This window comes from Dendrobates tinctorius, unplaced genomic scaffold (assembly GCF_039654945.1).
Source record: "Dendrobates tinctorius isolate UK_male_01 unplaced genomic scaffold, ASM3965494v1 ptg000165l, whole genome shotgun sequence".
NCBI lineage: Eukaryota > Metazoa > Chordata > Amphibia > Anura > Dendrobatidae > Dendrobates > Dendrobates tinctorius.
This window is the reverse complement of record NW_027361832.1, coordinates 9,365,016-9,377,500: the sequence shown is the minus strand read 5'-3', so window position 1 is coordinate 9,377,500 and position 12,485 is coordinate 9,365,016. Positions and strand designations below refer to the sequence as shown.

Below are 12,485 nucleotides of genomic sequence, written 5' to 3'. Positions count from 1 at the left end.
CACATGGTACGTTTTCTTGTGATATAACGCAGTGGAACTTTTTTTTTTTTTTTTTTTTCATTTTTTTTTCTCGTTTGCTTCATCTAAAACTAATTGATTCAATCGTTGCAGAAATGGAAATCCCTCGGGCTCGAGAGCAACTTTACATTTTAACAGCGCGATATTGCAAGGTTATTGCCTGCAATATCGGAGATTAAAAACAGGCGGCGGGAAGACTTCTACAAGGTAAAATTATATAGGGAGAAGAAAATAAATATTTTTTTTCACGTCTTGATTCATCTCCAGCCGCAAAACCTGGAAATATTGGATAAGGAAGGGAAGAAATAAAAAAAATCATGCAGGAACTCAAGGTCAGGATTAAAATCGTGCTCGTATCCAACTGAAAAGGACATACGGAGGAAGAAGTCCTGCGAGGAGCTCCCGTCGGGGAGCAGATGGAAGCAAATCCAAGTTGTTATTATTATCAGGCATGGCAAGAAACAGAGGACTGGTGACTGCCAGGACAAAAAAAAAAATCTTAAAAAGTGTTTACAAAGCTACTCCACATTGTGACTTCTTATTTTTTTTATTATTATTTTTTTTTTACTAAGAAATGTAAACTACTGTTCATAAATGGAATTTTTTTTCATTAATTTTATTTGTTTTATTTTCTGTGTAAATCGAGTAAATCTTAGGTTTATATTATTTGTTTGTTTTTTTTAATTTGCTATTACTTTTTCGTATACAGGTTAAAAAAAATTATTGTTTCGGACTATTTTTCATTAGGAAATTGGTCTAATAGGCAGTAGTGCGCCCGATTTACTACATAGAGAGGCACTATCCTGCCCGTATTGAGCGTCAATACTAACCCCCGTTCACCTACTTGCTCGGCACGTGTTCCCAGAGGCAAGAAGGAAGAGAGTCACTTTCAGAAACCGCTCCCGAAAAAACAATTTCACATATCGCAGATTAACGGTGCAGGGTTACGCACCGCAAATCCACAACTATTTCAAGTGCAAATAAATGTTTTGAGCTTTTTTATTTAAACCCCAGTCACATGTTGCAGACAAAAATCTGCACAAGAGTAGAGCAGATTTCAAATTATGCAGTTGTTCATTGCGGGTTTTACCCTGTTCAATGCTTAGTAAATGGTGCAGGGCGAAACCCACAGCCAAATCCGCAAGTAACGCTTACAGATTTTGACAGCAAATTCGTTATTTGTTTCGGATTTGTAACCAAATCCATAGTTGAAATATTCCACAACGTGTAAACATAGCCTAAGTTACCTCCTGTGAGAATGAAATGACCGGGCATGTTAAAATCCAGCATGTCTGATCTAATATCTACCACAGTGGAGCAGTCCGGACACCTGCAAACACTGGATGGTTGGCTGTTCCTTTCAAAATCAGAGTTTGGTCTCTGTAGGAAGTAATTCAGCAAAATGTTAAACCTTCATTAATGAGCAGCTTTACAGTCATACAAATCCAGGAGTAAAAGTGGGGTCTTACTGCCCACCAAGAGAGGATTTTTATACACACATTAGTCTAACTTGCAATCCGCACTTTAAAAACAGGCAGCTCTTGTGCGCCAGCATTCTACCAGCACTATAGATGTTGGAACTTCCTTTCTCTCAATTCCAAGGATGGGCTGCGCCAACAAATGTCCAATAGCTCGCCTTCTCTGAACTGAGAGATAATGTCTCAGATGTTCCTGTATGCAGTTTGACCGAAAGGAGAGTAGCAGCGGAGCGATATCCACCTACGACCAATTCCTGAATTCTGCGTCCGGGTCTCTGCTGCTATAGATGGATTATACCTGACAAGAGGAGGCTGAATTAGGAAAGTGTGAGCCCCTCACTTGCTGGCACTTTGGAGGGATTTTGGGAAGATGGCACAACCTCCTCCTCGCATAAATGATTTCTCACATTTTCTCTATGCCTTGCACTTGATACAAAAAAGGTAAATATAAGTTTGTAATCTCTGCATCATGTAAAGTTCTCGTGAATTATTCATGGACATTATGGCAGAGGCTTGAAATATTTATAGCCTTCTGAAAAATATACAATTTATTATGCAAACCATCCGCTCAACGAGAAACTGATCGGCACTTACAGACGTTCCTTCTCTCAGCAGCAAAAGCCGATCTTCACAGCATATACGGATCAGAAGATGCTGCGAGGAGCACGAAACGTCAGTCCTCCGATAGGGAGACAAGGACTGCCGCAGGTCAACGCTTCCCGGATACAGGAGGTGATCACACAGGTCTTCACAAGACTTTGTAGACCCTTATCGGTCACACAATGAGTCAGTGACTGTCAATTGGGCACATTTTACATTTTTACACAAACTGTATGAGCTGAACATTTAGTAAAACAGACGACTAGACTCTAATAAGGCACTATATAAATGATGAAGCACGGAAATAAATACCGAGCCTTGGGGTGCTGCTGATAGGGAAAGTCCAGAGGGAATACATAATGGATCAAGAGGTAAGTAATATCAATAGGTATTTAATTGTTAAAATATTATTCAAAAGTATTAAAAAAGAAAACACAACACAAAAAGGCATCAAATTAGGCCGGTTTCACATTTGCGTTAAAGGCCGCAGCGTCGGCCTGTGCACAGCCGCCGCTAAGCTCCGCCCCCTGCCGCGCCTCCGGGCGCATGACGCTGCATGCGTCCCCTATCTTTATCACTGAGGACGCAGGCCATGCACAGTAAGCGTTTTGGCGGAGCCTGTGTCCTTTTGACGGTGCGCCGACCAGCGCCAAACGCAACCTGTTGCAATTTGGTTGCGCTCGGCGCACCGTCAAAAGGACGCAGGCGCCGCCAAACGCATACTGCGCACGGCCTGCATCCTCAGTGATAAAGATAGGGGACGCATGACGCATGCAACGCCATGCGCCAGGAGGCGGAGCTACCGGCGGCGCGGCAGGGGGTGGGGCTTAGCTGCGGCCTTTAACGCAAATGTGAAACCGGCCTAAGTCGTACAAAGCCCATACACTAGTTTCAACCCTGGACCGCCGTCTTCATATATTGACCTCTGCATGGCATGTTTTCCTTTTTCCTATTCTATGGGATAGAATGACTTATTGTTTCTGTATATACAGTTAGGTCCATATATATTTGGACAGAGACAACATCTTTCTAATTTTGGTTCTAGACATTACCACAATGAATTTTAAACAAAACAATTCAGATGCAGTTGAAGTTCAGACTTTCAGCTTTCATTTGAGGGTATCCACATTAAAATTGGATGAAGGGTTTAGGAGTTTCAGCTCCTTAACATGTGCCACCCTGTTTTTAAGGGGACCAAAAGTAATTGGACAGATTAAATAATTGTAAATAAAACGTTCATTTCTAGTACTTGGTTGAAAACCCTTTGTTGGCAATGACTGCCTGAAGTCTTGAACTCATGGACATCACCAGACGCTGTGTTTCCTCCTTTTTGATGCTCTGCCAGGCCTTCACTGCGGTGGTTTTCAGTTGCTGTTTGTTTGTGGGCCTTTCTGTCTGAAGTTTAGTCTTAAACAAGTGAAATGCATGCTCAATTGGGATGAGATCAGGTGACTGACCTGGCCATTCAAGAATATTCCACTTCTTTGCTTTATTAAACTCCTGGGTTGCTTTGACTTTATGTTTTGGGTCATTGTCCATCTGTAGTATGAAATGATGACCAATCAGTTTGACTGCATTTGGCTGGATCTGAGCACACAGTATGGCTCTGAATACCTCAGAATTCATTTGGCTGCTTCTGTCCTGTGTCACATCATCAATAAACACTAGTGACCCAGTGCCACTGGCAGTCTTGCATGCCCAAGCCATCACACTGCCTCCGCCGTGTTTTACAGATGATGTGGTATGCTTTGGATCATGACCTGTACCACGCCTTCACCATACTTTTCTCTTTCCATCATTCTGGTAGAGGTTGATCTTGGTTTCATCTGTCCAAAGAATGTTCTTCCAGAACTGTGCTGGCTTTTTTAGATGTTTTTTAGCAAAGTCCAGTCTAGCCTTTTGTTTCTTGATGCTTATGAGTGGCTTGCACCGTGCAGTGAACCCTCTGTATTTACTTTCATGCAGTCTTCTCTTTATGGTAGATTTGGATATTGATACGCCTACCTCCTGGAGAGTGTTGTTCACTTGGTTGACTGTTGTGAAGGGGTTTCGCTTCACCATGGAGATTATTCTGCGATCATCCACCACTGTTGTCTTCCGTGGGTGCCCAGGTCTTTTTGCATTGAGTTCACCAGTGCTTTCTTTCTTTCTCAGGATGTAACAAATTGTAGAATTTGCCACTCCCAATGTTGTAGCAATTTCTCGGATGGGTTTTTTCTGTTTTTGCAGCTTAAGGATGGCTTGTTTCACCTGCATGGAGAGCTCCTTTGACCGCATGTTTCCTTCACAGAAAAACCTTCCAAATGCAAGCACCACACCTCAAATCAACTCCAGGCCTTTTATCTGCTTAATTGAGAATGACATAATGAAGGGATTGCCCACACCTGTCCATGAAATAGCCTTGGAGTCAATTGTCCAATTACTTTTGGTCCCTTTAAAAACAGGGTGGCACATGTTAAGGAGCTGAAACTCCTAAACCCTTCATCCAATTTTAATGTGGATATCCTCAAATGAAAGCTGAAAGTCTGACCTTCAACTGCATCTGAATTGTTTTGTTTAAAATTCATTGTGGTAATGTCTAGAACCAAAATTAGAAAAATGTTGTCTCTGTCCAAATATATATGGACCTAATTGTAAATGAAGCCAAAATGACAATATTATGGAGTTTGTTGAATTATCGGCGCTCTGCAGATACATGTTGTGTATAGTAGGAGCATACATATGAATAGGGCCTATCTGAAGGCTACTATTATCACATGGTGCAAAGGAGGGCAGAACATGCAATTACAAAAAAAAAGACCTAATCAGCTCATCGCACTAAGGCGCAGATGATTAGATGAAGGAACAGACATACATTATCCTCCTCTTTTTCTGAATAGCCTTGGAGACTTAGGGACATGATTTTGCATAAAGTGTGTGGAAATGTACATTTTTTTTACCCTAAAGCAGCAGAATATTTGTGCACAGGTCACAATAAAGAAGCCCTCCTCCTCCTCCTATCAAAATGATTATCCTCTTAATACACTGAAGTCATATCATACAGCACGGTGTACTTACAATTGCTCATTTTGCCTTTCTACCCAGATAATTCTTCTTTTTTTCATTAGATCTATGACATGATGTGATTGAAGACTGACTAGCTGAGTCCTTCTAAGCTCTTTGTAGAAAAAGGAAGTCTCCTTTCAATATATACCAGTCATGAGTCACTGCAAAAGTCCCTGGCAGGAGGAGGAGTGAGCAGCTGGGTGAGGAGTTGAAGAGGGAGATGACTCGTGCAGGGGGACAAGAGACTTCCTGTTTCTACATAGAGAAAAGAGAAGAATTAACTGGGTAGAAAGGTAAAATAAGCAATTGTAAGTGCACAGTGCTACATAATATGATGACTGCTATAAGATGATACTAACTTTGATGGGAGGGTGGCTTCTTTAACCTGTTCCCGACATGCGCCGTACATATACTGCTCTGTGGGAGGTGCGTTCCCGCAAAGAGCAGTACATCTATGGCGGTACAATCGGGCGGCCTCACGCTGAGCACCGCGGCAATCGCGTGCGGGTGTCAGCTGTATGTGACAGCTGACACCCCGCAGCAATGCTAGCACCGATCGAGGGCATTTAGGCTGTGTGCACACGCTGCGGATTTTGCTGCGGTTCCGCAGCGGTTTTGGCCGCTGCGGACCCGCAGCAGTTTCTGCTGCGGTGTACAGTACAATGATTCCCTATGGGAATCAAAAACCGCAGTGCAGACGGTGCGGAATTTTCCGCGCGGATTATCTGCGGTTTTCAATCCGCAGAAAGAATTGACATGTCAATTCTTTCTGCGGATTCTCCTGCGGTTTGCCATCTCCTCCATTGAGGAGATGAAAAACCGCAGGGCAAAACCGCAGAGCAATCCGCAGGTAAAACCGCAGGTCTTTTGACCTGCGGTTTCACCTGCGGATTGTACAAAATCTGCGCGGATGAATCCGCACCTTTTCCGCAGCGTGTGCACACAGCCTTAACCCCATTTAATGCCACTGTCAGTAGTGACTACGGCATAGAGAAGTCCCCCTCTCCCTGCACACTCCCACCAGGACGATCGCGATGTCTCGATGGTTTCTTTGGAGACCCCCGGCACCAAGATGGCTGCGGGGTCCTTCTGGGTCCTGCAGGTAAGGTGGCTTGTGAATTCTTGCTGAGAGCAGGTGCCGGCAATCTTCCTTCACTGCCTGTCAGATCAGCGATCTGACAATATATAGTGATGTCCCATACTGGAACAATGTAAAAAAGGTTTTAAAAAAGTTACAAAGTGTAAAAATATTTTTTTTACAAATCCCTAAATAAAGAAAAAAAATATATTATTCCAATAAATACATGTAAATAAATTTAAAAAAAAAAACCCCAATAAAAGTACTCATATTTGGTATTGCAGAGTCCGTAACGACCAGCTCTATAAAACTGTCCCACTAGTTATCCCCTTCAGTGCACACTGTAAAAAAAAAAAAAAAAAAAAACACGAGGCAAAAAACAATGCTTTATCATCATGCCGCCGACCAAAAAGTACAATAAAACGCGATCAAAGACGGATGTAAATAAACATGGTACCGCTGATAACGTCATCTTGTCCCGCAAAAAACAAGCAGCCAAACAGCTCCATCAGCAACAAAAAAGCTATAGCTCTCAGAAAAAATGCAAAAATTATTATTTTTACTATAAGTTTTTATTGTGTTAAAACACCGAAACATAATAAAAAAACTATATAAATGAGGTATTGCCGTAATCGTACTGACCCGAAGAATAAAGCTGGCCTTACCATTTTACTACACACAGAACGGTATAAAAAAAAAATAGAAGAAGAAAAAAAGCGATTCCTGAATTGCTGGTTTTTGTTCATTCTGTCTCACAAAAATCAGAATAGAAAGTGATCAAATTCTGTCTACCAAAAATCAGAATAGAAAGTGATTAAAAAAGTCATGTGCCCAAAAATTGTATCAATAAAAACGTCAGCTCGTACTGCAAAAAACAAGCCCTGACATGACTCTGTGGGACTAAATATGCAAATATTATAGCTCTCAAAATGTGGTGATGCAAAAACTAATTTTCGCCATAAAAAGTGCCGTTTAGCGTGTGACAGCAGCCCAACATAAAAACCTGATCTTAATCTGGTATTGTTGGAATCGCACCGACCCGAAGGATAAAGTAACCTAATCACTTATACCACACGAGGAACACCATAAAAAATAAATAAAATCAATTCTTCACCTACTGTTGATTTTTTCATTCTGCCTCCCAAAGATTGCAGTAAGGCTCGGCGCACATTTATCCTTTGTTCTGTGCTGAGCGCTTACACCGGGTTTCCGTGTAAATCGCTGAAATACGTGATTCAGACAGAATCCCTGGCAGAAAATATCCTATAATGAGGCAAATTGAGTCACTGTGGACGCCATAGGAACCGTGATCGGCGGTGTCCCTCTTATTTGGCTTGCATAGTTTTGTGCACTTCTGAAAAGGACACCACTGAACAGAGGCTTTGCACTGTGCCTCAAAAGTAGTTTTTGACCACATATGGGGTATCGGTGAACTCAGGAGAAATTGCACAGCAAACTTTGGTGTCCATTTTCTCCTTTTGCTCTTGTGAAAATACAAAATTTGTAGCTAAAAAAGATTTTTGTGGGAAAAATTAGATTTTTTTTGTTTTCTCGGCTTATCGTTATAAATTTCTGTGAAGCATCTGGGGGTTCAAGGTGCTCAATACACATCTAGGTAAGGTCCCAAAGGGGTCTAAATTCCCAAATGGTGTCATTTGTGGGGGTTTCCACTGTTTAGGGACATCAGGGGCTCTTCAAACGCGACATGGCATCTGTTAATTATTCCATCAAATTTTGCATACAATAAGTCAAATTGGCGCTCCTTCCATTCCAAGACTTGGCATGCACCCAAACAGTAGTTTTCCCCCATATACGGGGTAAAGGCGTACTCAGGAGAAATTGCACAACAAATTGTATGGAGCAATTTCTCCTTTTAACCTTATGAAAATGCAAAATTTGGAGCTAAAAAAAAAAAAAAAAAAAAAAAAAAAAAGAAAAGATTTATCTGGGAAAAATGTGATTTTTTTCATTTTCACAGCTTAACATTACAAATTTCTGTGAAGCACCTGGGGGTTCAAGGTGCTCAACACACATCTAGATAAGTTCCTTAAGGGGTCTAGTTTCCTAAATGGTGTCACTTGTTGGGGGTTTCCACTGTTTAGGCACATCAGGGGCTCTCCAAACATGACATGGTGTCCGCTAATTATGCAGGCAAATTTTACATTCAAAAAGTGAAATGGCGCTCCTTTCCTTCAAAGCCCTGCCATGGGCCCAAACAGTACTTTTCCCCCCCACATATGGGGTATCGGCATGCTCAGGAGAAATTGCACAACAAATTGTATGGTCCACTTTCTCCTGCTACCCTTGCTAAAGTAAAAAAAATTAAGTCTAAAAGAAAATTTTTGTGAAAAAAAAGTAAAAATGTTTATTTTTTTCTTCCACATTCCAAAAATTCCTGTGAAGCACCTGAAGGGTCAATATACTTCTTGAATGTGGTTTTGAGTTCCTCGAGGAGTGCAGTTTTTAGAATGGTGTCACTTTGGGGTATTTTCTGCCATATAGGCCCCTCAAAGTCACTTCAAATGTGAGGTGGTCCCTAAAAAAATGGTTTTATAAATTTTTCTGTAAAAATGAGAAATCGAAGCTCAACTTTTAACCCTTATAACTTCCTAACAAAAAAAAGATGTTTCCAAAACGGTGCTGATGTAAAGTAGACATGTGGGAAATGTTATTTATTAACTAATTTGTGCGATATGGCTCTCTGATTTAAGACCATAAAAATTAAAAGTTTGAAAATTGCAAAATTTGCAAAATTTTCGCCAAATTTCCGGGGTTTTTTTCACAAATAAATGCAAGTCATATCAAAGAAATTTTACTGGCCGTTATGACCTCATAAAGTAACAGTGGTCAGAATTGTAAAAATTGGCTTGGTCAGGAAGGTGAAAACAGGCTTCGGGGTTAATGGGACTAGGACCTGTGCAGTATACTTGCTGTGTGTTTTACATTATTTTATATTTTTCACATCTTACATATAATTTAACAATTTTTAAACTAATTATACCTCTACTTAATTAATCATTGCCTTCATATGCAGAAACAGAACTTTATCAAATCTGCACATTAGGGTGCTGGGTGGAAGCATAGTGTGGCCCAAAGAGGCTCCATGCACCATCCTGCCCTCTATCTTTTGCATGTGGCTGCCTCCCTCGGCCTTGGCTGCCAGCGTTAGCTTGACCACATTGAGCACTGTCTAAAGCGAATTCTTGGGTGCGCACTCACTTCTGAAGTGCCGAATTGAGTCCTCTCTCTTCTATGCTGGAGGTGCACTGCTACACCAGGAAATGTACCGGATCGGCCACAGAAGAGAGGGCTGTGTGACTGAACTGATGACAGATGCCGAAACATGGAATTACATTGTAGTTACTCACAAAATCGAAATCACCATCAGGAGGAACCTTCCAGTTGTCGGGAAATACATTCTTGGATATGTGATACTGGTCGTGGACATTCTGGTTGTGGTTCTCGTGGGGTTTATTTTTGGAGTCTTGCTTATCAAAGTAGTCCATGAAGGAAGGCCGCGGTGCTTGGGGAGACGTTGCATTTCCTAGTTATTAAAAAAGGAAAAGTTTATTACATGATAAAGACTTGAACAATAAACACTCAACATTGTAGAAGGCCAAATCCCACCAATCATACAGAAATCACAACAATAGCGGCTACTGACTACATGACACCAATAAATCCACTATATCCTCGCTTCCACCAGCACAGGAAATACGTACTTGCCATAAGGAGAGTAGAACATTTTTGCCTCTTTTTCCTGGCTTGGTTTAATAGAAGGAGGACTTCTCCAACCTTCCCCTGGCAAAGACACAATCTACACCAAGAATTGTGGTGAACCATACCAGAAATGTACGCCAGGCATGCACCTCACACCACGGGAAAAGCTGTCTGTTCTTCAACGTCTCAAAGCTGTAACCCCAGTATCTTGAAGAACTGGATTATTTAATTTTACTCGAGAGCTGATATGAGCAGCAAAAGCTCTTTATATTAGCGCTTATGATATTTTAATAAGCGGGGGCCAGTACGGTATCATGTGCCATAATCACTCGCCCTCAGCATGGACGGACATCTTTTTCAATATCCTTGGTCATAGCCTCAGTGCAGGACGCTGCGTGCCCCCCAAGTGCCCTTCACCCTGGAGTAGGAATTGCCAGTCTTGATGACGAAGTAAAAGGGGGAAATTCTCTGTACACATTGTAGCTGCTAAGAACTGATGGGCAATTCCAGAACAAAGATAGCAAATCTATTGAGCGGCGCTCTGGGAGTCAGACCTTCAGGGATAGAATCATAATCTATCAACTCCTTGAAGGTAGAGGAGAGAGAAGTGCACTGTGTATTGTTCTACTTATCTTGCACTTCAACCACAGTCTATTGAAACCAGGCGACAATCAGCAGTCCGGCATAAAGGGCCTGTCACACTAAGCGATATCGCTAGCAATATCGCTATAACGTCACTGGTTTTTGTGACGTTATAGCGATATTACTAACGAAATCGCTATGTGTGATACTTACCTCCAACCGCTCCCCCGCTGGTTATCGCTGATCGCACGAGAACGTCCTGGACTGTTTCTCGTCGTCAGCTTCCTGCTGGGCTTCCTGTGGAGAGACGAGCGACGGACTGCCTAGTGTGACAGGTAAGTAGTGACCCCCATCCCCAGCGATGTCGCTGGTGAGATCTGCCTGTGTGGCAGCTCACTAGCGACCACTTAGCGATGCACCAGCGATCCTGACCGCGTCATATCACTGGTCGGGATCGCTGGTGCATCGCTAAGTGTGACAGTACCTTGAGACATGCTGGATCAATATCTTCCCTGACAATCAATTTTCCAGCACTCTCATACACAGTTTGTTGGCCGAACTGGTTGGCGGGTTTGGATAACATTAGTCTAATTGTGTATGTGGGGGGCTTCCAACTCTCCCCACAATAACTGGAGTCTTGAAATATAGTAGACAGCTAAGTGAGGTCTCGGGCAACAGCTGCAGCGTTTCCCCGAAAATGATGCAGGCTCTTGTATTCGAATAAGTATGGCTTATTTAAAGGGGCTGTCTTATTTTATTTCAGGAACAACAATCCAGTTTATTCTTGAACAAAAAAATTAAACATTTTTACAAATATAATCATGTCATATCACACACACAAATTGATATATCCACACAATATATACTGTACATATATACACACAGACACACACTACACACATACGGTACAAACCACAGATTCCCACTATTAAACGACCTTTGGTGACATCATGAGAACTGTCCTTTCCCCACAACCCCGACCCTGACAGTAACTAGGGCTTATTTTTGGGGTAGGGTTTGCATTTCAAGCATATTCATAAAATCCTGCTAGATCTTATATTCAGGGGGGGCCCGGGTTCACACAGGCCTCCTGACTGCATATACATAAACGTCTCATGTACATTTATCAAATGCAGCACAGAATCTCATCCGCATCCAAAAGCAATCAGCACAATTAGAGGGTCGTAAAAACGATGGTAAAAAAAATCACTGCCCTTTTATGTGCAATAAGGGAACACTAGTGGTAACACCTCTAACACGGCTACAAATGAGCACCATGAGAAAAGAAAAAAAAAGGATCTGTGAAATGCACTGGTGTCGACCGGAGAATAACCCCCTTCCACCCTCAACATTGAAATTTGTATTAAAAAGTTTGAGAACTGTTTGTATCAGAGCTTTCTTTCCACTGATTAGTCCCAATATTCTCATGTGAATACAGGCCTTAAACTCAGCAAATGTAAAGGACTGCCCGTAGAAACCTGACAAACTCAACACTTTTTTTCCAAAGTTATCCGTAGTCTCCAGAGGAAGACAAGCTCAAAAACATGCCAAGGCAAGCAAAGAAAAACATGAAAATCACAGACACTTCTATGGAGAAAGCCATCAGCCCCGACAACTCCAGAAAATGTCCATTCAGGAGATAGGAATAGATTTGCGGTCAATACGCAGCATTGCTATTCTTTAATGCCCAAAGCAGACAGGACTTGAAAAATTAAAGCAGATGTGTCACGAGATTCTACAATGAAAGCTGCATAAATTATTAAACAGATCTTCTTCCTGATGTGGCTGGTGTCCTTATTTGGAAAATGACCTCATAAAGGTTATATATTTCTGATAAATAGTTTTAATTTTGCAACATATTCCGCAGCACTTTACAATTCAGAGGAGACTTGTACCAATAAGATAAGACATAACAGAGTAAGGGTATCGTTACACCTAGCGATGCACCAGCGATACCGACCAGC

General features: G+C 41.8%; 1 protein-coding gene across 1 annotated transcript in view; it reads right to left on the bottom strand.

The window, feature by feature from the left end:
- Positions 1 to 12,485, bottom strand: part of STK3 (serine/threonine kinase 3) — a 294,407-nt gene that overhangs the window by 65,419 nt on the left and 216,503 nt on the right. Inside the window, exon 10 of the mRNA XM_073550471.1 lies at positions 9,588 to 9,763. Within this exon, the coding sequence (XP_073406572.1) occupies positions 9,588 to 9,763 (176 nt within the window). The remainder of the gene's footprint in view (positions 1 to 9,587; positions 9,764 to 12,485) is intronic.